This window comes from Schistocerca nitens, chromosome 1 (assembly GCF_023898315.1).
Source record: "Schistocerca nitens isolate TAMUIC-IGC-003100 chromosome 1, iqSchNite1.1, whole genome shotgun sequence".
Taxonomy (NCBI): Eukaryota; Metazoa; Arthropoda; class Insecta; order Orthoptera; family Acrididae; genus Schistocerca; species Schistocerca nitens.
The window spans coordinates 789,946,008-789,970,090 of NC_064614.1; the positions used below are offsets into that span (position 1 = coordinate 789,946,008).

General features: G+C 38.5%; 1 protein-coding gene across 1 annotated transcript in view; it reads right to left on the reverse strand.

Annotated features, from left to right (window-relative positions):
- Nucleotides 1-24,083, reverse strand: part of LOC126262186 (neurofibromin) — a 502,919-nt gene that overhangs the window by 90,116 nt on the left and 388,720 nt on the right. The window contains exons 46-47 of the mRNA XM_049958602.1: nt 13,037-13,164; nt 9,403-9,594 (exon numbers count right to left, since the gene is read on the reverse strand). Coding sequence (XP_049814559.1) covers nt 9,403-9,594; nt 13,037-13,164 — 320 coding nt within the window. The remainder of the gene's footprint in view (nt 1-9,402; nt 9,595-13,036; nt 13,165-24,083) is intronic.

Consider the following 24,083-nt stretch of genomic DNA (forward strand, 5'->3'; position numbering starts at 1 on the left):
TGTTGTTCTCTATATAGCAGGTTTTCCATTATTTGATTACGGTTGTTCTCTGAATTTCATGTACAGTTCTACACATTTTGTGCTATCCTTGTAATGCAGGGCATGTAGCTAGTAAATACATAAACTGAAGTCTCCTGCCTGTACGTACAGGCTAATCTCAGGAACTACGATAAGAATTTTGACATGGTTTTGACTAATAGATACAATGTTTTAAAAAGAAGGTTTGTGTATAAGGAAATTTCTGGCAGAATGTAAATAATTCAGAGTATAGGTGATCACTTATTGGAAGCGCTGAGTAGTTGACAGGTACACACAAAAGAGAATGAAAATTCATGATTACTTTCAGAAGAAATCCTTTGACGTGCTTGAGTATAAAAACACACACACACACACACACACACACACACACACACACACACACACTACTTCGTGCCATATGGACACAAGTGTGTCCTGACACAACCTCACCCCAGCCCACCTGCTAAACTGCAACCCCAACATTGGGTGTCCAGCAGGCACAGTGTAGGTGCCAATGTGTGTGTGTGTCATGATCTTGCTTGTCAAAGGATTTCTTCTGAACGTTATCAAATTTTTCGTACTCTTTTGTGTGTGCCTGCAGACAGCTTCTGCTATTTGGTGAAGATCTGTGCCTATGATTGATAAATATTTTGCGCAAATTCTCTGAACTATGATGAATTAAAGTGCTACTGTGAAGACCATGCCATTGTCATCTAGAACTGAATGGCAGAAATCCTTGCAATCCCAGTAGCTTGCATGGCCTGGCACTGCTGTAAGGTGGGTACCAATGTTACATGCAGAGGATTTTCTGTAAATATTGTGCACAACAAATGGTGTAAGTACTTATATTCTGTGGCAGAAGATGCTTCATATCAATGTTGCATGGCATAGGGTGCATCCTACAAAAGTTACATGCTGTGCATCAATGTTACAAGGCAGAGGGTGGTTTTTAATGATGTTATGTTGCAGAGGATGCTGTGTACAAATGCAGTGAGGTGGAGGGTGCTTATTACCAATTTTTCGCGGCAGAAGGTGCTTCATAACAATATTTCATAGCAAAGAGTGCTTTGTACCATGTTGCATGTCAAAGGGAGCTCCATGCTGATTGTGCATGGCAGAGGGTGCTTTATACCAATGTTGCATGACAGAGGGTGCTTTGTATCAATGTTGCATGGCAGAGAGTACTCCTTACCAATATTGTGTGGCCAAGGATGCTTTGTACCATGTAATGAGGCCCAGGGAGTGCAGTATCGATTATAAGTGGTAGAGTGTGCTCTGTACCGATATTATGAGGCAGAGGGCCCCAAGTGCCGATTTTATGATGGCAGAGGGTGCTTCATACTAATGTTATTTGGCAGTGCCTGCATCCTAATGATGCTGCTTGGCAGAACACACTTTGCAGTTATGTTATGGTAAGAAATGTGGGAGAAGGTTACACAGAAAATGTAACTCTCACTGCTCTGGTGCTGGAGTCAGGCAGCTGGCAAGTGGTCACTGTTCTTAGCAGAATTTTAATCATAACTCCACGCAGTCATAAACAAAATTTGCACTATGGTAGACAAGTCATCTGGCTATAAATACTTAGTGGTAGCCATGTGAAAATGGGGCAAGTCATTAGATTTTAATATAAGGAATGATTATGCAGAAGGTCTATCACTCAGAAATTGTATTTGAATGTTATACCTCGTTTAAGAAGGAGAAATGTCAACTAGAATACAACAGTGGCAAGATCATAGACTAATGATACTGTGGTTTATCATTTTACAAGGCAACAGCAGCCTCAACATCGCTCCTGCATTCTCTGTAAGTCAGGATCATTTCAGTTTTTTCTTCAATGGTTGCACCATTCATCATCCACTTGCACATCAGTTCTCCAAATGATATGTAGGTGTGCAGGCAATAAACACTGCACAAGTATTGTAATATTTAGAGAGACTATCTGTTCTATGTCTGAACGATACATGAGCACTGGTCGCAGTGTACTACCTGTTGTTATACACTGTAGTTTGCTACGCGGCCACGGTGGACCATCAAGTAGTCCCCTGTTTGATACGTCGGAGGAATATAACATTGCGAATGGGGTTTCCAATTAGAAGTTACGAAATAGTGGCCTGTCCTTCCCTCAGAGCACGGAAGTGGGGTACCATGTGCCATTGGAAATTTGAGGGCCATTGAGTAGCATGTCGTAAATTATGATTGTGTACCTATTTACATTCTTCCAATTACAGTGCCATCTGGGGCAAAATGAAGAAAATGCTTGAGACAGAATTTATGTACATTTTGTCATAGAATCGTAATCTGCAATTAAAAAAGGGGGGCTTCCCATTGAAGATTTCAAAGTTGGCCCTCACCACCCATGCACAGGATGGGGTGAGGGTGGGGGGGGGGGGGGGGGGTTGAGTGTGTTATCATCGGATATCCTCCTCTAAGTCAATCAAATTGAAATTATGACTTTTTTGACCTGATGTATACCGTACTTACTCGAATCTAAGCCGCACTTTTTTTCCGGTTTTTGTAATCCAAAAAACCGCCTGCGGCTTAGAATCGAGTGCAAAGCAAGCGGAAGTTCTGAAAAATGTTGGTAGGTGCCGCCACAACTAACTTCTGCCGTCGAATATATGTAGCGCTACACAAGCATGCTTTGTGGGCACAAAGATAAATACTGGCGTCAAAACCTCTGCATCAGTAAATAAATTTAAAAAAAAGGTAGAAGACGAGCTTTTTTTTTCTCCGCCCTGAGTTTCGACCACTGCATTTTCATACATTATCCAACGAAGTAAATACAAATTCCGTATTGTTCATCTTCGAATGTAGCAGAATTTCAATGTACTACAAGAAGCCGACTGGCAAGACTGTTAGGGATGTTTGTCAATATGGCCAACTCTACGTTCCGAGTTTTTTCCTGCCTGTGAGAAGAGATGGTTGCTAATAGGAACCTGATGAAATGTGAATCACATGCACTATTCTCTTCACCATAAGAATAATACGAATATAAACATTTTGCCATGTATTCTTTCGTGTTTGCTGCTATCTCGTTTAAATCCTGTCTGACTAATAAACTACGAAACTAGAGTGAGACAACAGCAAACGCGGAAGAATATACGTATCGTGTCATGTTTATATTCGTATTATTCTTATGCCTAATACTGATACAGTCAGAAATGAAGCACGGCAACTCACTAGATTTTAAATGTAAGATGACTAATTTCTGTGCAGAATTTGATGTACTAAAGAAGCCGCCGCAAAGATTTTCAAATGGAGAAAAATTTTCGCTAAACTCTCGTTCAGAACATGTTCTATCATACACAGTCTATTATTTGGTTCTTGTTGATCATTATCAAAGAAAGCAGCAGTGTAAGTAACAACAAATAGCAGTCTCTTGCCATTGTTTCACTAATGAGACAATTCCTTTTAAGCGGCGGTAGCGCGCACAAATGCAAGTCATGCCGCGAGCGGCGACAGGCCGTAAACACGCACTATCAAAATGCGACAAACAATGCATGACACAGTACAGTAATGCATTTTCAGCTTAGAGTGACATAAACACCTATAACAAAGAAAACGGCACTTATCAGATCAAAGCAAAATAAGCAATCGATTCAAACCAGACGAAGCACGTGAAAAAGGAAGGGTACCCGTATAAATACGGACGGAGTGCCTGATGCATAGCAATGGCTACCTGGTAAAGCTTAACTGCTAAGCTTACGACTCAAAACAAACTACTGTAGCTGTATCGTCTTTCATTCAACCTAAATTGTGTCTCATATTACAATGGACCAACTTTGTTTCGATTTGGAGGTGCGGCCTAAAACTTTTCTCTCCCCTTGAATTTCGAGTCTCAAATTTCAGGTGCGGCTTAGATTCGGGAATTTTTTTTCCCCTATATTTCGAGTCTCATTTTTCAGGTGCGGCTTAGATTTGAGTGCGGCTTAGATTCGAGTAAATACGGTAGTGTTTGAGATATTTCAATGTCTTCAGTTAAAATGAACACCCTGTATATGCACACTGAAGCAATGCATGAGAAAATTTGTACCAAGGCCGGGATTCGAAACTGGGTCCCCTGCTCACTTGGCAGATGCCATGCTGGACATTGGCTTTGCACAAATGCACGGACTACCCTAGCATGCCGCCTCCTCAATCCAAATTCCTCGGCCCATTTCATGTTCCCCCAAACTTGAACAGCACTGTAGAGGCTCTGCAACTGCCGGGATTTCATGCAGGATTTCCCATTTAGTTTCGATGCTGAGGTGTTATTCTAGCACAGTTGGAGAACCTCTGCAATGCTGTTTTGAGTTTAAGGGGAATACCAAGTGGGCAGATCTGTGAAAGGGAATTTGGATTGAGGTGGGAGGCATACTAGGGTAGTCTGTGCAGCTGTGCAATGCCACTGTATTAGGGTGGCTTAGTGGTTAGTCGAGCTGCCTCGAGAGAACAAGACTTCAGTTCGAGTTCTGGCCCTCATACAGGTATTCATTTGTCCCTTCAGTCTGCATTAAGTATACTCTTTGACTACTGCCCAAACCAGCAGTCTCCAGATGTTTCAGGAATTGGAAAACATCAGTGATGAGTTGCCAAGAGACTGACAGACTACCACTCACCAGCCACTACAATTACTGAACTGTGGCATAGAACTGAAGCAGCAAAAAATGATGTACCCATATTTGTCATCCAAGCTGAGGTCAACTCAATGCCCAGACGGATTTTTGCTACTGTTGCTGCCAGAGGTTACAGCTCTGCATGTTAAATCTCACATCTTTTAAACTCCCAAAACACATACAAATTTAATCATGTATTCTTCCTACTAAACTGGATACTTTTTTCTTGGTGTTGCAATTTTAATTGCTAGCAGTGTATGTAAAACTATATTACTAGTTAATGTGACAGTCTTACATACAAAATAAGATAAAGTGGAGAAATACTGGGATAATTATGACAGTCAAGCAAAGAGGATGTGATCCCTCTTGAATAGTTAAACAATACCTCATAAATGATACATTTCATGTTGTACTGGATTATGTAAATAACAAGGTAGGAAGTCTTTAAAATGTAACATAACATACTTTCACAGTATAGTACACGTTATTTCTAAAATCATGTCCCCAACTTGGAGAATATTGACCTCCTTTTATCTTCTTAAGCTAAACACCTCCTTCATTATGGGGACACACTGGTAATTTTATCAGACAGAAGAATAGGAAAGCCACTGCACCTACATAGTCCTTTCCCCTCCTCTACTTCTCTCATCTCCCCCCACCCTCCCCCAAATAAATAAATAAATCAGTCTCCCAATGCTGTACACAGCAATCCTACCACCGCCCCACAATGTCTGCAAGCACCCAGCGGTAGCACTAGAGCACTGGCATCTTCCCCCACCACTATCCTCCCCACCCTGCTCTGTGCCGTGTCCTGACCTCGACTGAGGTCAGAAGCTATATGTGCGTGGTGTGTGTGTGTGTGTGTGAGAGAGAGAGAGAGAGAGAGAGAGAGAGAGAGAGAGAGAGAGAGAGCGAGGGAGGGACAGAGAGAGAGACAGAGAGAGAGAGAGAGAGAGAGAGAGAGAGTTGTGTGAATGTGTGTGTTTTTTCTACTTCAAAGAAGAACTTTGTCCAAATGCTGAAATACTGAGTGTTCTTTTTCAGTGTGCCTGTCTGCAGCTAAATGCCTCTTATTTGTGTTTTTTGCATCTCTCAAGAGAACAGTTTCAGGTCCCCTACTCATCACCAAGCAAACCATTCTCATTTTAAGCATGGGAAGTTCCATTCTCTGAAAGCATATTTCTTAATGCTTCATTCTACTCTGGATTTCTACTTCAGTTTCTCTCAGTATCATTACGCACTAAGGTGATCATTGTGTGCTGCGCCCTCTTTGCTGCTTATATTCCTTCATCCAGTGTAATTATGAAGAGAGATGTTAAAAGAGAGCTTGATCCTTAAGCTCCGTTTACAATTTCAAATTATCAAGATTATTATTTCTTTTGGAATACACGTCTCTTCCAGTTCCTCAACACGACAATTGTCTTGGTTGGTACTTCTTCACATCTTGAATATTTTCATTATAACTGTGTGGCATGTGGACATGGTCACGTGCCTTTGTGATGTCTAAGAATGCAGCAACAACTATCTCACGTGTGTGCTTCTGCAACTTTTGTAAATAATTAATTGAGAATATTATTCCAAGGTATATAAAAGCAGGTGACTTCCTGGCCTTCAGAATGGAAGATTCCAATAACTACTGATAAAAATAAATAATTTAACAGTAAAGGCAATAACTCACTGAATACTGGATGCAATGAGTCATCAATACCCACATAACAAGACCGAAGATTTTACTACAGCAGAGTCACAGAGAGAATATCCCTCAGAGCTGTAGTGGACCTGACGTGACTGCTCGTGCATCTACTTCAACCCATCATGTAATACAATTTTTTATGCATCTCTATGGCAATGCTTGTGTGTTGTTTTTGGCTCTGACAACCTTGATCTTGAGCCCTCCCCCCCCCTCCCTCTCTCTTTCTCTCTCTGTGTTTCACAAGTGAAAGCTGCCACCAGCACTGCCAGCTCCAGCTGTCAGGGTCCAAGTCTTGCTGACTGTACTATAGCTTTAAAATCAATCCTCTTTCAAGCTAGAGTATACACACACAAAAGCACCTCCCCCCACCACACACACACACACACACACACACACACACACACATCTATACTACTGCATCCAGTGTATTCAGCTGGCACCTTGTATAGCTGGACGTGTGTGTGTGTGTGTGTGTGTGTGTGTGTACTCTAGCTCGAAAAAGGATTCATCTGAAAGCTATCAAAGTTTTTCAGGCACGTTCATGTGGCTGTCAATGACTCAATACCTCTATTATTATGTTATTACTTTTATTTCTACATTATTTACATTCTACCAGGTTTTCCCTTTAGCATTTTAAGTACATTCCTGACCTTCAGGATGTTTTCGTTCTGATTGGAGAAGATTACAAAAGAAGACCAGGGAGACTCAGACCTCAAGTTAGAGGGGCATATTCTCATAATTAAAAATCATATGGTATCTTTCACTCTATGCCTTGTTATTGTCTTGAAAGCATTGTTTCATACATTCTTGACCATCTTACCATCAAATACATATTTACTGTCACTTTCAAGATTATTGTAGGGCTTCCACAACTATCATTACTACCATGAGAAAGATTAAGTTTCCACTGTATTTTGTCCTTGTCATATACAAGGTGCTACTACCCAAAATACCCAAGAACTTCATTACACTGGTCAAACCAGTAGCAGTATGACATACTGCCACTCAATGTTTCGAGGTACACATCTTAGCTATGTGGCACAAAGTTTTGTCATCTTTGGCACACGAAGTTGTAAGTTCTATTGGTGCATGTCAGGACATTTTTCAGTGCTTCTGTGAATTGTGAAATGGACAATGTGAAGGAACAATGGATTTACATCAAATTCTGTGTCAATCTGAACAAAACTGCAGCTGAAACGCACCTCACAATGACATAAGCATTTGATGAGAGTGCTCCGAGTCCAGCAAACACATTTCAGTGGTTCATGTGCGCCAAGGAAGGCCAAGAATCTGTGGAAGATGACAAACGTTCTGGTCGACTGTCAACATGCACAACAACGGAAATGATCATGAAAGTGTGTGACATGATTCACGAACAGCAAAGACAGATAATTTGCAATGTTTGTAACAGACTTGGCTGGCATATGGTACATGTCAATGAATTCTAGGTAATGAACTGAACATGAGACGAATTGCAGCAAAGTTTGTACCTGGCCTTCTCAGCATCAACCAATGAAACCTCAGGATACAGATGAGCTTTGAGCTGCAACAAAAAGTTTGAGAGTGTCCAAAATTATTATCCAGAGTCATAACAAGTGATGAAACTTGTGTCTGCGGTTATGATCCTGAAACAAAGCAGCAGTCAGCACAATGGAAAACATCATCTCCTCCAAGGCCGCAAAAAGCTCAAGTTCACAGCGATATGAAGCCAATGCCAATAATTTTTCCGACATTCAGGGAATAGTGCATAATGAGTTTGTTCCATCTGGCCAGACTGTCAATGGGCAGTATTACTGCAAGGTTTTGAAGCGAGTGAGGGAAAATGTTTGGTGCAAATGGCAGAGTTGTTGAAAAAGACTATTGGTGGACCATGACAATGCACCTGCACACACTTTGCTTGTTGTCAATGAATTCCTGGCCAAAAACAACACGACATCTGTCCCCCCACCCTCCCTACTCGCCAGACGTAGCTCCATGTGACACCTACCTGTTGCCAAAAATGAAAATCGCATTGAAAATGTGACTTTTTGACTAGACTGAAGACATCCAAGTGAAATCGCAATGGGTTCTGAACACCCTTCACCTTGCAGGTTTCCAGGAGTGCTTGCAAAAATGAGAACATGATGGAATCATTGCATACATGGCCGAGATGACTACTTTGAAGGTGACAGAGGGCATCAGGATGTAAGTACAGATTTATGATGTTTACAGTGAAATTCTCAGACATTTTGGGTAGCTCCTCATATGTGATTCGAAAGACAATATGTAACGACTGTTAACTCAAAAATCAAACTGTTGAGTCTAGTGCACAACATAGTGCATATTCTGGGAGGAAACTCATTTGATTTTCTCTATTTTTGAATACCTTTCACTCTTTTCTTTTGTATGTTCACATAAATAATATGGAAGTTCTTAATTTTTATGCACAGTATCCAATTTTCTACAGTATTTTTTCTAACAATTGATGTTATACTTTCTTGCTGAAATAAATTCCATCTCTATATTCTGAAAGCCTGCTATTCAGCTGGAAGTCTGTGTATGGTGTGTGCATTTTTAGTTTACAGAGTGATAAGTAATTAATATTATTATTCTTCAATAGGCCTGTGACACATATTGAAGATACATCCTACATATAATCCAGCAATGCGTACAACTTACAAGTGACAGCCCAAGGCTTGCCTGCCTTTGGGGACGCCAATTTAAACAGTATACTGAATGTACCATTAGAGTGGCATATCAATCGTAGACAATCAAAACCTCTCAATTCCATTTTGCTAAATATTGCAAGAGAAACAAAAATGGTTTCTTAGAAAATAATATAAAGTGCTACAGAAAGTTGCCGCATGTGCCACTGTACAGTAGACGTCTAGTTTTTGAAAGATTAAGAAATCCATGCACTTTCAAATGTCTCTTTGATTATGGAGTTAGTGGTTACTGGAATTACAAGGTTTTTAGAGACAGATGGAATTATGAGGTTTCCAGTGCCAACCATCAATATGTAATTGAAAACTGATTAATAGCTATCAGTACTAAGGTAAGTGGATAAGATATGTCTCTTCCTCTTATTTTTAAATTTATTTCTATAACAATAATTACCTGTTGTGGAGGGGTTTGTTTCTGATGAGCTTGTGCTATAGCAGACTGATCAAGCAGATCCCATGACTTTTGTCTTCTGTTAGCTGGTGTACTACTCCCACTCACAGCTTGATGTTGGGCAACTTGGTGAATTATGTCATTTGTTGTATTTGATATACCCATTGAGTTTGGGATGTTTGCAGATGTTGGTGGCTGAAAAAATAGAATTATTTAAAGTTACCTATTTTTGTATTATGGCTGAAAATGGAAATAAACTATGGGTTGCTGCAGTTGCAGGCTTCAAACTATGCAGATTTCAAATCTTTTACTAAACATACCAACTTTTGTCAAAAGCTAAAATAAGAATGAAGGACTTGTAACCTTCTTTGTCATCTCCAATGGAAGATATCATTTTGTCCTCTTAATTTAAACGAGTGTTTTCTTTCCATAAATTTTCACCACTTAGAATGTCAAGATGCAAATCAATACTGCTTTCTTCTTCTTTTGCTTGAAGAATTGTGAAAAGGATACATTTATAATATATGTTAATAGCATGTGTATATGTTATGTTATGCATATTGTACACTGCCTGAGTGAGATGGGGTGAAGCAGAGCCCCCAACAAACGAGTACCGGCACCCCAAATGTCACTCACAATATATATATCCTGTATGAAGACTCTTGACAAAACCCAGTGGTAGCTGTGATTCTTGCAACGACTGTAAAGAGTTAAAATACTCTCCTTTCTCTGTAGCAAATTATTTCTGTTAGTTTATTATTCTTGGTAGGTTAAAACTGAAGAAACTGCAAAAAAAGTGGGAAGTTAAGGAGATGGGATCTGGATAAACTGACTAAACCAGAGGTTGTACAGAGTTTCAGGGAGAGCGTAAGGGAACAAATGGCAGGAATGGGGGAAAGAAATACAGTAGAAGAAGAATGGGTAGCTTTGAGGGATGAAGTAGTGAAGGCAGCAGAGGATCAAATAGGTAAAAAGACAAGGGCTAGTAGAAATCCTTGGGTAACAGAAGAAATATTGAATTTAATTGATGAAAGGAGAAATTATAAAAATGCAGTAAATGAAGCGGGCAAAAAGGAATACAAACGTCTCAAAAATGAGATCGTCAGGAAGTGCAAAATGGCTAAACAGGGATGGCTAGAGGATAAATGTAAGGATGTAGAGGCTAATCTCACTAGGGGTAAGATAGATACTGCCTACAGGAAAATTAAAGAGAACTTTGGAGAAAAGAGAACCACTTGTATGAATATTAAGAGCTCAGATGGAAACCCAGTTCTAAGGAAAGAAGGGAAAGCAGAAAGGTGGAAGGAGTACATAGAGGGTCTTTACAAGGGCGATGTACTTGAGGACAATATTATGGAAATGGAAGAGGATGTAGATGAAGATGAAATGGGAGATATGATACTGCGTGTAGAGTTTGACAGACCTGAGTCGAAACAAGGCCCCGGGAGTAGATAACATTCCATTAGAACTACTGACGGCCTTGGTAGAGCCAGCCCTGACAAAACTCTGCCATCTGGTGAGCAAGATGTATGAGACAGGCGAAACACTCTCAGACTTCAAGAAGAATATAATAATTCCAATCCCAAAGAAAGCAGGTGTTGACAGATGTGAAAATTACCGAACTATCAGTTTAATAAGTCACGGCTGCAAAATACTAATGCGAATTCTTTACAGACGAATGGAAAAACTAGTAGAAGCCGACCAAGGGGAAGATCAGTTTGGATTCCGTAGAAATATTGGAACACGTGAGGCAATACTGACCCTACGACTTATCTTAGAAGAAAGATTAAGAAAAGGCAAACCTACGTTTCTAGCATTTGTAGACTTAGAGAAAGCTTTTGACAACGTTAACTGGAATACTCTCTTTCAAATTCTGAAGGTGGCAGGGGTAAAATACAAGGAGCGAAAGGCTATTTACAATTTGTACAGAAACCAGATGGCAGTTATAAGAGTCGAGGGGCATGAAAGGGAAGCAGTGGTTGGGAAAGGAGTGAGACAGGGTTGTAGCCTCTCCCCGATGTTATTCAATCTGTATATTGAGCAAGCAGTAAAGGAAACAAAAGAAAAATTCGGAGTAGGTATTAAAATTCATGGAGAAGAAATAAAAACTTTGAGGTTCGCCGATGACATTATAATTCTGTCAGAGACAGCAAAGGACTTGGAAGAGCAGTTGAACGGAATGGACAGTGTCTTGAAAGGAGGATATAAGATGAACATCAACAAAAGCAAAACGAGGATAATGGAATGTAGTCGAATCAAGTTGGGTGATGCTGAGGGTATTAGACTAGGAAATGGGACACTTAAAGTAGTAAAGGAGTTTTGCTATTTGGGGAGCAAAATAACTGATGATGGTCGAAGTAGAGAGGATATAAAATGTAGACGGGCAATGGCAAGGAAAGCGTTTCTGAAGAAGAGAAATTTGTTAATGTCGAGTATAGATTTAAGTGTCAGGAAGTCGTTTCTGAAAGTATTTGTATGGAGTGTAGCCCTGTATGGAAGTGAAACATGGACGATAAATAGTTTAGACAAGAAGAGAATAGAAGCTTTCGAAATGTGGTGCTACAGAAGAATGCTGAAGATTAGATGGATAGATCACATAACTAATGAGGAGGTGTTGAATAGGATTGGGGAGAAGAGAAGTGTGTGGCACAACTTGACTAGAAGAAGGGATCGGTTGGTAGGACATGTTCTGAGGCATCAAGGGATCACCAATTTAGTATTGCATATATCCACTGCACAAGAATTCTTTTATATGTTGGTTACTTAAGTAACTTAGCTTCAGACCAGTGAAAAATTTTCCATTATTACATTGCAATGTGTTAAAAGCTCATTTCTAGGCCTTATGTATTAGCATTGAACTTGATGAATTTAAAGATATATACTTGAATTAACTATATTTTGTACATTTCTCGAGTTTTAGATCAGTCTGTTTTGATTTAAGGCTCTGGATGACTTAATTGCTTTCCTCTTCCACTATTCTGCAAAACTCTGTTTATTATATATCAAACAATGGAAATTCCATGTTGGAATATAAACAATGCAAGAGAAGAGAGATTCCTGCTTACTGTTAAGATGACACATTAAGCTGCAGACAGACACAATTAAAAGACACTTACACGTAAGCTTTTGGCCACAACTTTCATCAGTAAAAGAAAGAGAAACACACACTATTAATTCATACAAGCAAGCACACCTCACACATAAATGACCACAAACTCTTGCAGCTCAGATCGAGCTGCCAGGGTTGGCGGTCACGTGTGTGTGTGTGAGATGTGCTTGCTCATGTGAATGAAGCTTGTCTGTTACTCTTTCCTATTCTTTATGAAGCTTGTGTCTTTTAATTGTCCCTGTCTGCAACTTAAGTGTCATCTTTACGGTAAGTAGCAATCTATCTTTTCCTTCCTTGTTGTTTATTATATGTTATGAATGTGATTACTGCACTAGCAAGTATTCATATCTCCTCACTATAAAACAGACATAATTTAAAAATTATCACATAACCAGCAGTACAATTTGAAAGCTTAGTCATTGAAACAAGGAACAAAGCATTACACAGAAATTACTTACATATGACAGCAACTGTAGTTGTATTAAGCAATATGATCTTAGCAACATACTGTTTTGCAGTGTTACTCACTTGTTGTATTAGATTCACATTGATGTCGACTGGAAAATTTTCGGTGGATCCAGATTCTGGCATTGCTCTGCTCACAGAATGTTTCACGTGGCATCGACTTCTTACTTCTTCTGACACTGACACCAGTGCTGAGAAATCAGAATCTACATGAAAACTCCCATTTCTAAAGTCATTCAAACAATCTAAATAGTTTCTCAAGGCATTATATCTTGTTTGCATGTGCTACTGACGACATTACGAGCCAAACATGGCACCCATTTGTAATACCTAATCACTGGTTTGTTTGTAAGACATTTGGTCATTTTCCTTTGTGCACTTCTCTTTTGTTCCTAGGCTACGTGGTCCCATATATATGATATTTTTTCTGTCATGATCAATCCTATACTGGTGAAACTTCACAATTGTGATTTCACTCAGTGAAATAAGGATGGGAAGGAAAGAAGCAAGATTAGGATTTAACCTCCCATCAACACTGAGTTAATTAAAGACGGAGTGCACACTCAGAATAGTTTAAGGATGGGAAAGGAAATTGGCCCCGCCCTATGAAAGGGCCCACCCCACATCTGCCTGGAGCGATTTACAGGAATCACGGAAAACCTAAATCAGGATGGCTAGATGTGTGTTTGAACCACTGCCCTCCCGAATGCGAGTAAAGTGTGCTAAGCACTTTACACTACGTAGAGCATCCACTACTTTACTGAAATCTTTCATGTCATTTAATTCTTGTATAACTCTCATTCTTTGAAACAATTTCAGAAATAGTAATTAATAACATGCACACTTAAAAATAGTGGAACATGTGATGTGCAAGTTATACCTAAAAAAAAAGAAAAAAAAGCATTTTATAGGAATTATTGGAAAACATAATTATGTTTGACACTGGAAAATTCCCATTATAGTTGCAACTAAGAATGATTCATATTATGACACATTTTGAAACTCATCGGTAAAGCTTTGAAACATCAGTGTGTGACAGGTTTTATACATATTGTTTGCTTCCTTCTTTTTTCCCCTGTGGGAGAGGGGAGTGGAAGGTACTAGCTCTGCCTTGCACTTGGACTGCCATAGACCAAGAAGACTGCCATAGAAGAATTAGCGTTCCAGTTAACATGAATCTACTCCCAAAAAATCATTTGCAAATGTGTGGTTATGAGCCACTATTAACTTCAGTATGACATATTATCCTAGTTAGTATACATGTTTTTTAAATGTGAACATTCTCCCCTCTAACTGGGTGCAAATTTCACCCTTGGCCTGCCTTAACAAGAAATAAAATACTGCTTGAGCACTTTACATTTAATAATTTACTGTACATTTGCATCTATGAAAACAAGTCGTTCTGAATGTTGTCCTTGCATCTGAATGCAATACTGCATTTGTCTCTAGAGATGAGCAGTTCACTCCTGAATTGGCTTAAAGAGTGGGTGCTGGATGATTAGGAAAAAATGAATGGTAGCTCATCTGATTTCAAAATGCACTTCTGGTGGCTGTAATGAGCAGGATGAAAATACTATGCTATGCTGCTGCAATGGGTTCCCGCCCCACATCCTTAAGAAATTGTTTCCCAAGCTACCCAAAATGTGCTACACACCATGTGCACATGCGTATTTGCATACCTTACTAGTACATGAAGCTTTTCTCTTCCATGAAAACAGAAAATAAAGAAAGATCCACCCCATCCCCCCCTCCCCCACTTTACTAGCTATCGGGATGCAGCACCCATTCAGCCATCTCCATAGTAATATTATAAGGGGCGTTCAAAAAGAAATGAGCCAGAGGCATAATTTCAAAAGCCATACCTGTATGTTAGAAGTATTGACCCTGACTGTTGAGACACTTGTCCCACTGTGACATAAGGCGGTGGATGGCTGTCTCATAAGATTCCCGGGGCTGCGATGTTAACCAGTTCCGCACATACAGCTGGACATCGTTATTCAAGGTGAATCATTTGCCACCCAGAGCTTTTTCCAGGGGACCAAAAATGACGTAATCACAGGGAGAGAGGTCCAGACTGTATGGAGAGTGGCTGAGAATCTCCCATTTGAATTTCTGCAGGAGTGCCGCGACTGTGTTGGTCATATGAGGCTTTGCATTGTTGTGGAGCAGAATGACCCCAAGGGTGAGATTGCCTGGTCGTTTTGATTTGATCATATGGTGAAGGGAGGTCAAGGTTAGTAACGCTGGGCATTCACTGTTGTCCAGTGCTGTAGGAAGTGAATCAGAAGGGGGCCATCTTGGTCAAAGAAGAATGTCAGCATAACCTTTCCTACACTCGTGAACAACGACGTCCAGCTGTCCATATGGAACTGGTTAACATCACAGCCCTGGGAATTTTATGACACAGCCATTCACCGCCTTGTGTCACAGTGGGACAAGTGTCTCAACAGCCAGAGTCAATACTTCTAACATACAGATACTGGTTGCTGTAATTATGCCTCCGGCTCGTTTCTTTTTGAACACCCCTTATAATTATTACAATATGAATGTAAACACAACAGTACACCCAGTTTCCAAGCGGAAAAAAAATTTTTTTTTTTACCCAACCAGGAATCGTACCTGAGCCCCCTCCCTTCACAATCCACCACGTTAACCACAAAGTTACCAAAGCAAATGATACAGAAGTGCTTCAGAACAATACATTAACACGGAAACACTTCTAGCATCATGTTTCCACTCCTGATTTTAAAAGAATATCTCAAATTTCGGAAGTCAATAAACTTTACATACTTTTGAGTGAGTTGTTGACTTAGGATCGCACTCGTAATGTGTTGCCAGCGATCATAAACGCTGCACTCTTCAGCCGCCGTGCAGCTGGAGCATATCACAAAGCGATCCATGCATCACTCCCCTCCCAACAGCTCAGGCTGCCCGTCACTCCCAACGATCGGACTCAAGGCCATCTCACTACATCATTGCTCCCCACCACTCTCAGCAATCAGATGGCAAGGTAGATCTCTAGCTCACTACTCCCCACTGGATCAGATTGCAAGCTATCTCACTGCACTCATGGAGTGTGGTGCTCTTGGCACCGTGCTCCATCGATGTTCGTCCCACAACCCGATCACATCAGATCAGCAGACACTTTCAAAATATTCTAAATTTGAAACAAAGTGAAATTGAAAGTGAAAATGAAAAAAGGACAGATACAAAGGTGTTTTCATTCATGCCAGAACAAATTCCATTCGGAACAGCAGTGAGGAAGAAATAATTAGTGAAACACGGAACTTGATCTGCTCAGCAAAAAGTGTGGTCGCAAATTCAAAAATTGTCATTAGTGCAATTCTACACAGGTCAGTAAGTGACACATAAATAAGATAAACAGTGGAATCAGGGAACAGTGAGACAAGCTGGGTGCAATTTTTGTAGACTCAAATAAATTTGTAAGAAGTTAGTGTGTGGGAAAGGATGGGCTACACTTGAATAGATTAGATTCAATGACTTTCAGTAAAATGATTGTAGACATCCCCAGAACCATTAAAAGCAAGGGAAACTGAAAACTTCTGAAACGGGTGAGAAAACAAAAGTGGTGATCCAAAATGGAAACTGTAAATATAATGGAACAAGTGAGGCTCTTCAAAGTATAAACAAACTCAAAAATTCTATCTTGCTGCATATAAATATAAACAGTTTTGCAGAAAAACATCCAAATCTAGGTTACTCTAAAACTGGTGAGCTGCAAGTTATACTTTCTGAACTGGCAAACATAAAGCTAGTCTGCTTAAATGAACACTGGCTTGCAAAACAATGTGTAGACGTTCTAAATAAAATTAGTAATTTCCAACTTGCCAGCAGATTTTGCAGGAAAACAAATCTCGTGGGGGCTCCTTTATCTTACTGCATGCCTCTCTGAACTTTAAAGTGAAAGAAGATTTTGTTATCTGAATGAAGAATGTATTTTTGAAAGCTGCTGTGTAGAGTTTTGTGATTTAAATACTGTGATAATATCAATTTACAGAATTTCTGAGAGTTCTGCCACTAAATTGTTCTTAGAAATATTTCAATATCTCTTAGTTAAACTTTAAAAAAAAGCAAGAAAAAGATTGTGATTGCAGGAGACTTCAGCTTAAATACATTAACTGAAAACAGTGACATTGAAAAATTTTGCCATTTAATCCAAAAATGTGGTTTCAAGTTAAACTTTACAATGTGCAGTAGAGAAAACTTCCATTCAGCAACCAGGATACATAATATTATTACAAATTATCGGTTTGATGATGCAAGGAAGTTTTGCCTTGATCTAGGGCTATCTAATCACTCAGCTTTGTTTACAGAGCTCCCCAAAACAGAGAAACTAAAATCTGAATCCTTTATAAGAAGGAATTTTAGTAAAAAGAAAAAAGAAGAGTTGTTTTGTGACAAGTTAAGTGTTATAAGCTGGCCTTTAGACCACTGTAATTCAAGCAAAACATTAATAAACTTCTAAATTGTTTTTGGGTGTATTCAATTAAACATTTCCCCCAAAATCTTGGATTAAACCAGGCATAAAAATTTCAACTGCCAGAAAAAGACAGTTGCACAATGAGCTCAAAGTAAATAGAAACTCAAATTTTGTAAATTAATGTTAAGTGCCATAAAACTATATTCGAAAAAGTGATACTGGCAGCAAGGTACTGGCAAATAGTATACTCATAAACAAACAAAGAAAGAAAACAAAGGCAGTCACATCTGTCGTGAAACCAGAGTTGGAAGTCAATGTTAAAAGTCAACAAATTTCTCAAATTAGGTTTCAGGGTGATATTATTGTAAATCATGTTCAAATGTCAAACTGCTGCAATGATTTATTTGTCAATATAGCAAAACATGACATACAAAACATTTCTTTTAAAAAATTCAGAAAAATCACTCAGAAATATATGGAATACACAATATTCTCATTAAAAAACAAAAATTCAGCTGGATGGGATGGAATACCTTCTATGGTAATCAAGGCAGTACGCCATATTATTTCATACCCACTGACTATTATAGAAAACCAGTCCTTTGAACATGGGTCTTTCCCAGATGTTCTAAAATATGCAGAGATTAACCCATTCTTTAAAAAGGGATCACCAGATGATATGGGAAACTACTGGTGTATCTCTCTCCTTCCTGTTTTTCTAAAGTATTTGAAAAACTTTTGGCAAAACAACTAGAAAATTTCCTTACTGTAAATGACATTACCCGTAAAAAACAGTTTGGTTTTCAAAGAGGAAAAAGCAACATAAACTCCATCAGAGAATTTACAGAAAAAATAAGCACATCACTAGACCAGAGTACAAAAGTCCCAGGAATATTCTGTGATCTAACAAAAGCCTTTGACTCAGTAAAGCACTCATAATTACTTCATAAACTGAAGAGCTATGGGATTGAAGATACTGCATTACAGTGGTTCAACTCTTATCTGACAGAAAGGAAACAAAGAGTTATTTTAACATCAAATTCAGTTAACTACCACTCCGAAAGGAAAACAATTTCCCAAGGAGTTCTACAGGGTTCAATACTGGGTCCTTAGCTGTTCTCGCTGTATATAAATGATTTACCATCAAATATTGTTGTTCATTCATTCTTGTTCGCAGATGACACCTCGAAAAGATTCCAGGTAATATAGAAAATGTTTTGGGGAAACTGGAATCCTGGTTCCATAAGAATGGACTAAAGCTCGATATCACTAAGACTCAGATAATGCAATTTGTCCTCTGCAAATAGCCCATAGTAATCAAGTGATGACAGAAGTGAGCCATATGAAATTCTTGGGCCTAAACCTTGATAAAAGTTTCAACTGGAAGACATATATAGACTGCCTGGCAAATAAATTAAATTCCCTAGCTTTTGCAGTGTTTATTTTATCTGGTACCACTCATATGGACACAAGAAAGACAGTCTACCACAGTTATTTAGAATGTGTTATTCGGTATGGGGTAATTTTCTGGGGAAACTCTACAAGCAGTACAAGGCTACTAATTCTTCAACAGAAAATCCTTGGAAACATGTGTGCTGCCCACAAAAATGAGTCATGTCACCCATTGTTCAAGAAATTAAAAATACTAACAATTACTTCATTGTACATTTTTGAAATTTTGATTTTTGTATATAATAATCAAAATAATCTTGAAAAGTTCGGTTTTAAGCATAGCTATGGTACTCGTCACAAGGAAAACTTCAAATTTCTTTCGCATCACTTAAAGCTTTATGCTCAGACACCACTGTACATGGGGCTAAAAATATATAACAAATTAAAAGGAAGAAATGCATTAACATGACAGCTTGAACAATAAAAATCTATAGCTAATATTGCAGTGTTGTCTGTGTACAACAAAGGAAATTAGTACACTGTTTCTTTATAGTAAATATTGTAGTGTTGTATTTATTTGCATTATTCTTAAAATAGTGTAAAAAGAATTTCTGTAAATCATTACACATTATATTTTTGCTAAACTTTATATACAACAGATCATATGATCTGTACAATGTATGTAATGAGACTAATAAATCACATTTCCCATACAGCATGCAACTCACTTTCTTGACTGAGCATCTCTCCATCTGAGTTCACCTCTTTATTATTTGTATCCTTATTTGCTTTGTTTTAGTTGTCATCTTTTTGTGTTGTAGCTCTTCTGTTTTCTTGTTGTGTAAAGTGTTCTTGTTAGGTGTACTATTGTGTCTTCTTCTCTCTCTGTTGCATAAACTTAAACTATATTAAATTTCCTTTAAAGAGGTTCTGTTTATTTTTGCTCAAGGACTTACAGGTTGTGTGAAGAGAGCGAGAGAATATGCAAAATCTTGCACAACATGCATTCACTGAGGTGTAGGCAAGCCAGTTTTCAGTGGTTTCCGACTTCATAGACCGTGTGTCCTATATCAAAGTGTTCGTCTCGAATTCATCTACTCAACCATGGAATGTTTTAAACAATGATAATGTACATGTCCATATGAAGCTTTTTGCTTCAAATGATGGCTTCTGCCACATCCCTGAATATTGACCATTCATCCTGGGGCAACCTGTATATCATGTTCAATTTTTTATTAATTCATTTAACCTGAACAGATTAATGCCTTCAGGAGTCCTCTAACATCACACTAGAGTTTTCTATGTAAGTATTAAACTTATTAAAATCACAATTACTTAAAAAATCACAATATTTTTAATATGATCTCTCTTCTTATTTTCTCTGCATGTATTATACATTTGCCTGTTACAACCTCTTGGTTGTAATTGTTGATCCTCCTCGGTCTTCCTAAATATCTTCTGTTCACTGGGTAATACTTACCACTAATTCTGGTAATCTGTCATCTTCCATTCTCATGACATAATCTCTCCAGTTCTTTCTGTATTTTTTAATCTGTTTATTTATGTTTTTCACTCTTAAGTTCTTTTCTGATGTCTATATTCACTCTCCCGTCAAACAGAATGTACCCCGCTACTCTTCTTAGCAACTGGATCTCTAGTGCTCGTATTCTGATAGGAACGAGTGTTTCTGCTGTGTTGTCCAGGCAAGAGCAGCAGTTATTATGCAGTAGTGGGTCAACAATGAGCTTGATCATTTGGACTGTAACGCCGTCCTGAACAGCAAATGCTGAGCGGAAGGATTTTTCGACAGCACTGTCAGATCAACAAAGAATTTTTCGTGACTGCTATCACTTACCTCCATGAAATACTATGTCTATGTTTTGTTTACAGTTCAATGAAGGTTATAGCTACAGTCAAGAACTGGTTTAGTTCATTGGTTGGGACAAGGTGATCAGCTGCAGCTTCTACTTTGCCAACCTTCTACTTTGCGAACTATTCCCTACATCACACAAGCTTTTCCATAGAGCATTTGGGCGTTATGTTTTAGATTAAAGTACTGGCAGGTCTTAGTTATCGTTTCTCTCAGATTGACTGACCATTTGCCTGTTGCTTGTAATTAATTTTATTTTCATGTTCACAAATGGTGCGGAAGTTGTCTCCCAAATTATCTCTTGTGCCTCCGCTGCAAGTTCAGGTACACTGATTCACTTAAAGTCTCTGTATATTGGCACAGTTTATTCCTCGAATAATTTAGAGAGTAAGTCATGAATATGATGTTGTGAGCTGATATTCTAGATATGAATTTCTTTGCTTGGGAATTTCGTGGCAAATGTATGTATGGGGGCCCACCTATAGGCTGCATTACGGGTAGGTGCAAGCTGAAATACTGTTTCACTTGAAGAAAAAAGTACACACTTGAATTTCACAGCAAAGGGGCAGAATATTTATGTTCGTATTCCTAGCATTATTTGTCGAATCGAAGTTTGAAAGGTCAGTTTTGAACTAGGCTAACCCGCCTACTTTCAGTGACCTACAGAGGATGCACACTAGGCAAATTTTCTTAAGGGATTTGATATTTACGAACATATATCTGACTTATTTGTCTTTGTTACTAATGGATGTGAGTAGCATGGGCAGTAATAAGTCAAAATGTTGGTATGCCACTACTCCATCTGCTCATCTTTTACTTCTGTGGTGTCTTATGACATTGGAATCTATAATTAGGGAACTGGAGAGCATGCTTTGTTTGAGCCAGGTGTCCATGTTTGTTAGAAGAGAGACATGGATGTCGATATTCTGAAATATATGGCGGAGTTCATCGAAATGAGTTGAAAGTGAGGGCCAACTATGTTCTACAATAACAACACAAACACACTGGTAGAACTAGTGGCTGAATAAGTAGACAAGTTCATAGCACCTAAAGCACAGACTTTGGAGTTCATTTGCACATCTGATTATTATCCTGTCTTCTCTTGTTCATATGCCATGTAGTCCAAATTTTGAATTCACATTATTCAAAATTTTTGTTTTTCAGCAGTGAAATCCTCGCATATTATCAGGCTTGTCTTCGCGAGTTTAATCACTATGACTGTTTCAGATTTTTTCATATATGATACAAACTTTATGATTGTGGGACTAGGTTTTGCAGATCACAACATTCTACATTCTACTCTATAACTTCTGATTATAGAATGTGCTGATGTATATTTGTTCTCACTTTCAGCTTTTGCAATTTAAAATGGCTATGTTAAAAGTAAGTATTTTAATTTTACCAGTGTACTTTTCAGTGCTGCACAACAATATGTCATCCACATTGCCTTTGCCTAGAAGAATTGTGAGCGATGTTTGGTACCATTTTACCAGAATTGACGAAAAAGGAAAATGCCACTACTTCAGCAGATAATGGCCATAGCTTCTGGATCATCATCAAACCTGAAGAGATATCTAACAGCGAAACATCCTACAGTACCTCTGGAACAATGTGGGTCAGGAAGCTGATCAAGATCACTATCAATCGATGCAGAAATTCAAGAAATAATTTCTCATGAATCGTCCTCTCTGATGTCTCCTTCTACCTCAGGTGAAGGTATCCTCCCAGAAAGGCAAATTGAGTCTCAAGATGTATCCAGCCCACCAGTGTCATCAGGTTCTGGATCAAGTCTTGATTTATTTCCTTTCATGGTGCACTCACCCTCAACTGCTTTTCATTTAAAACAACCAATAAGTAATTTTTTTTAATATTATAAAGCCACTCACATTAAATAAAAATATGGCATCACATGTACAGCTTTTAAAAATGATTTGCAGAGAATACCATCCTTTCTCTGTAGTTGAAGAGGCAGAATTTAATATGTATATGCTTTGCTCAAATTATAATAAACCAAGTGGAAAAACATTGTCAAAGTCTCTAATGCCCAGTTTGCATCATGAGTTATTTGATAAAATTAAAAATGATTTGACCACTGTAAAGGCAGTCTGCCTTTCATCTGATGCATGGACAAGTTAAATAACATTAGCTTGTATGCACTCACTCCACATTTCATAGCTGAGAAGAGTGAATTAAAGTCATACCTTTTAGAGGGCTCACATTTCGAAGACAGACACACTGCAGAAAACATCTCAAATTGGGTCAAGGCTGTTATCCCAAATACAATGTCAGTTTTAAACAGAAAATGCATCAATTATGAAATTAATTGCCATGCTTCTGAAACTTTCACATATCCCATGCTATGCACATTCTTTAAACCTCACTGGGCAACACACAATTCAGAAGTCCATACATAAAACTGCTGACAAGGTCAAATAAGTTGCTATGTTTCTTACGGAGAGACCCTCTGCTTTAAGCAAACTTGCTGAAAAGCAAGAATTTTTAAGACCAACTTAAACAGAAACAAGACATCCCAGACAGAGGGACCTCTAATTACAAAATGTTGCACAGATTTACTTTAAATAAAGATCCAATAATTTTTTGCCTCCCTAGTTTAGGGGGAAAATCAATCACCTTAAACTTAAAAGGTTCAGACTGGGAGACAATGCAACAGGCTTTAAGGTTTTTGAAAGTTTTCGATGAAGTAGCCAAAGAAGTGTTCCTAGAGAAAACAGTCTCACTTTTAAAAATGAAAATCTTGCTAAGATTTATGGAACAGCAACTAAAATCTTTTAAAGACAAAAAACAGAATATCCTCAAGAAATAGTGGTTTGGGGTTATCTCCAGCAACGAACTGATTAATCAGGCAACGTTACTGCATCCACAATTCAAAGGCAAGGATTTTCAGACGACAAACATTTCAGGACTTCTACTGAAGGGTACTGGAGAAATGAAAGTGTTCGTTTTTCAACAAGAAAAAACAGAGCTCATTTCTCAACCAGTTACCAATGTGATATATGAAACTTCATCAATCTGGGAGGAGTTCAATGAAACCATTAGTCAGCTTCAAGTAAGTCACGACCCGTAAAGGGCAGAAATTGTTGAACTAGACAAATATTTAGTTGAGGGATATTTACCTAGAAATAGCAATCCCTTAAACTGGTGGGAAACAAGAAAATTGCTGTGGCCTGTGCTGTATCAGATGGTTGTAAAAGTATTATGTATCACAACAACATCAGTGACCGTGAAATATATTTTTTCAAGAGCAGGACAAATGTGTGCTGAGAAGATTAAGACACTCACATTGACTAAAATGGGGCATACTTCAATTACAGTTGTTATAATTTTTTCCAATAAAAGTGTCAAAATATAACAAGAATCAGTCTTCATTTTCAAAATTTTTCTACTTT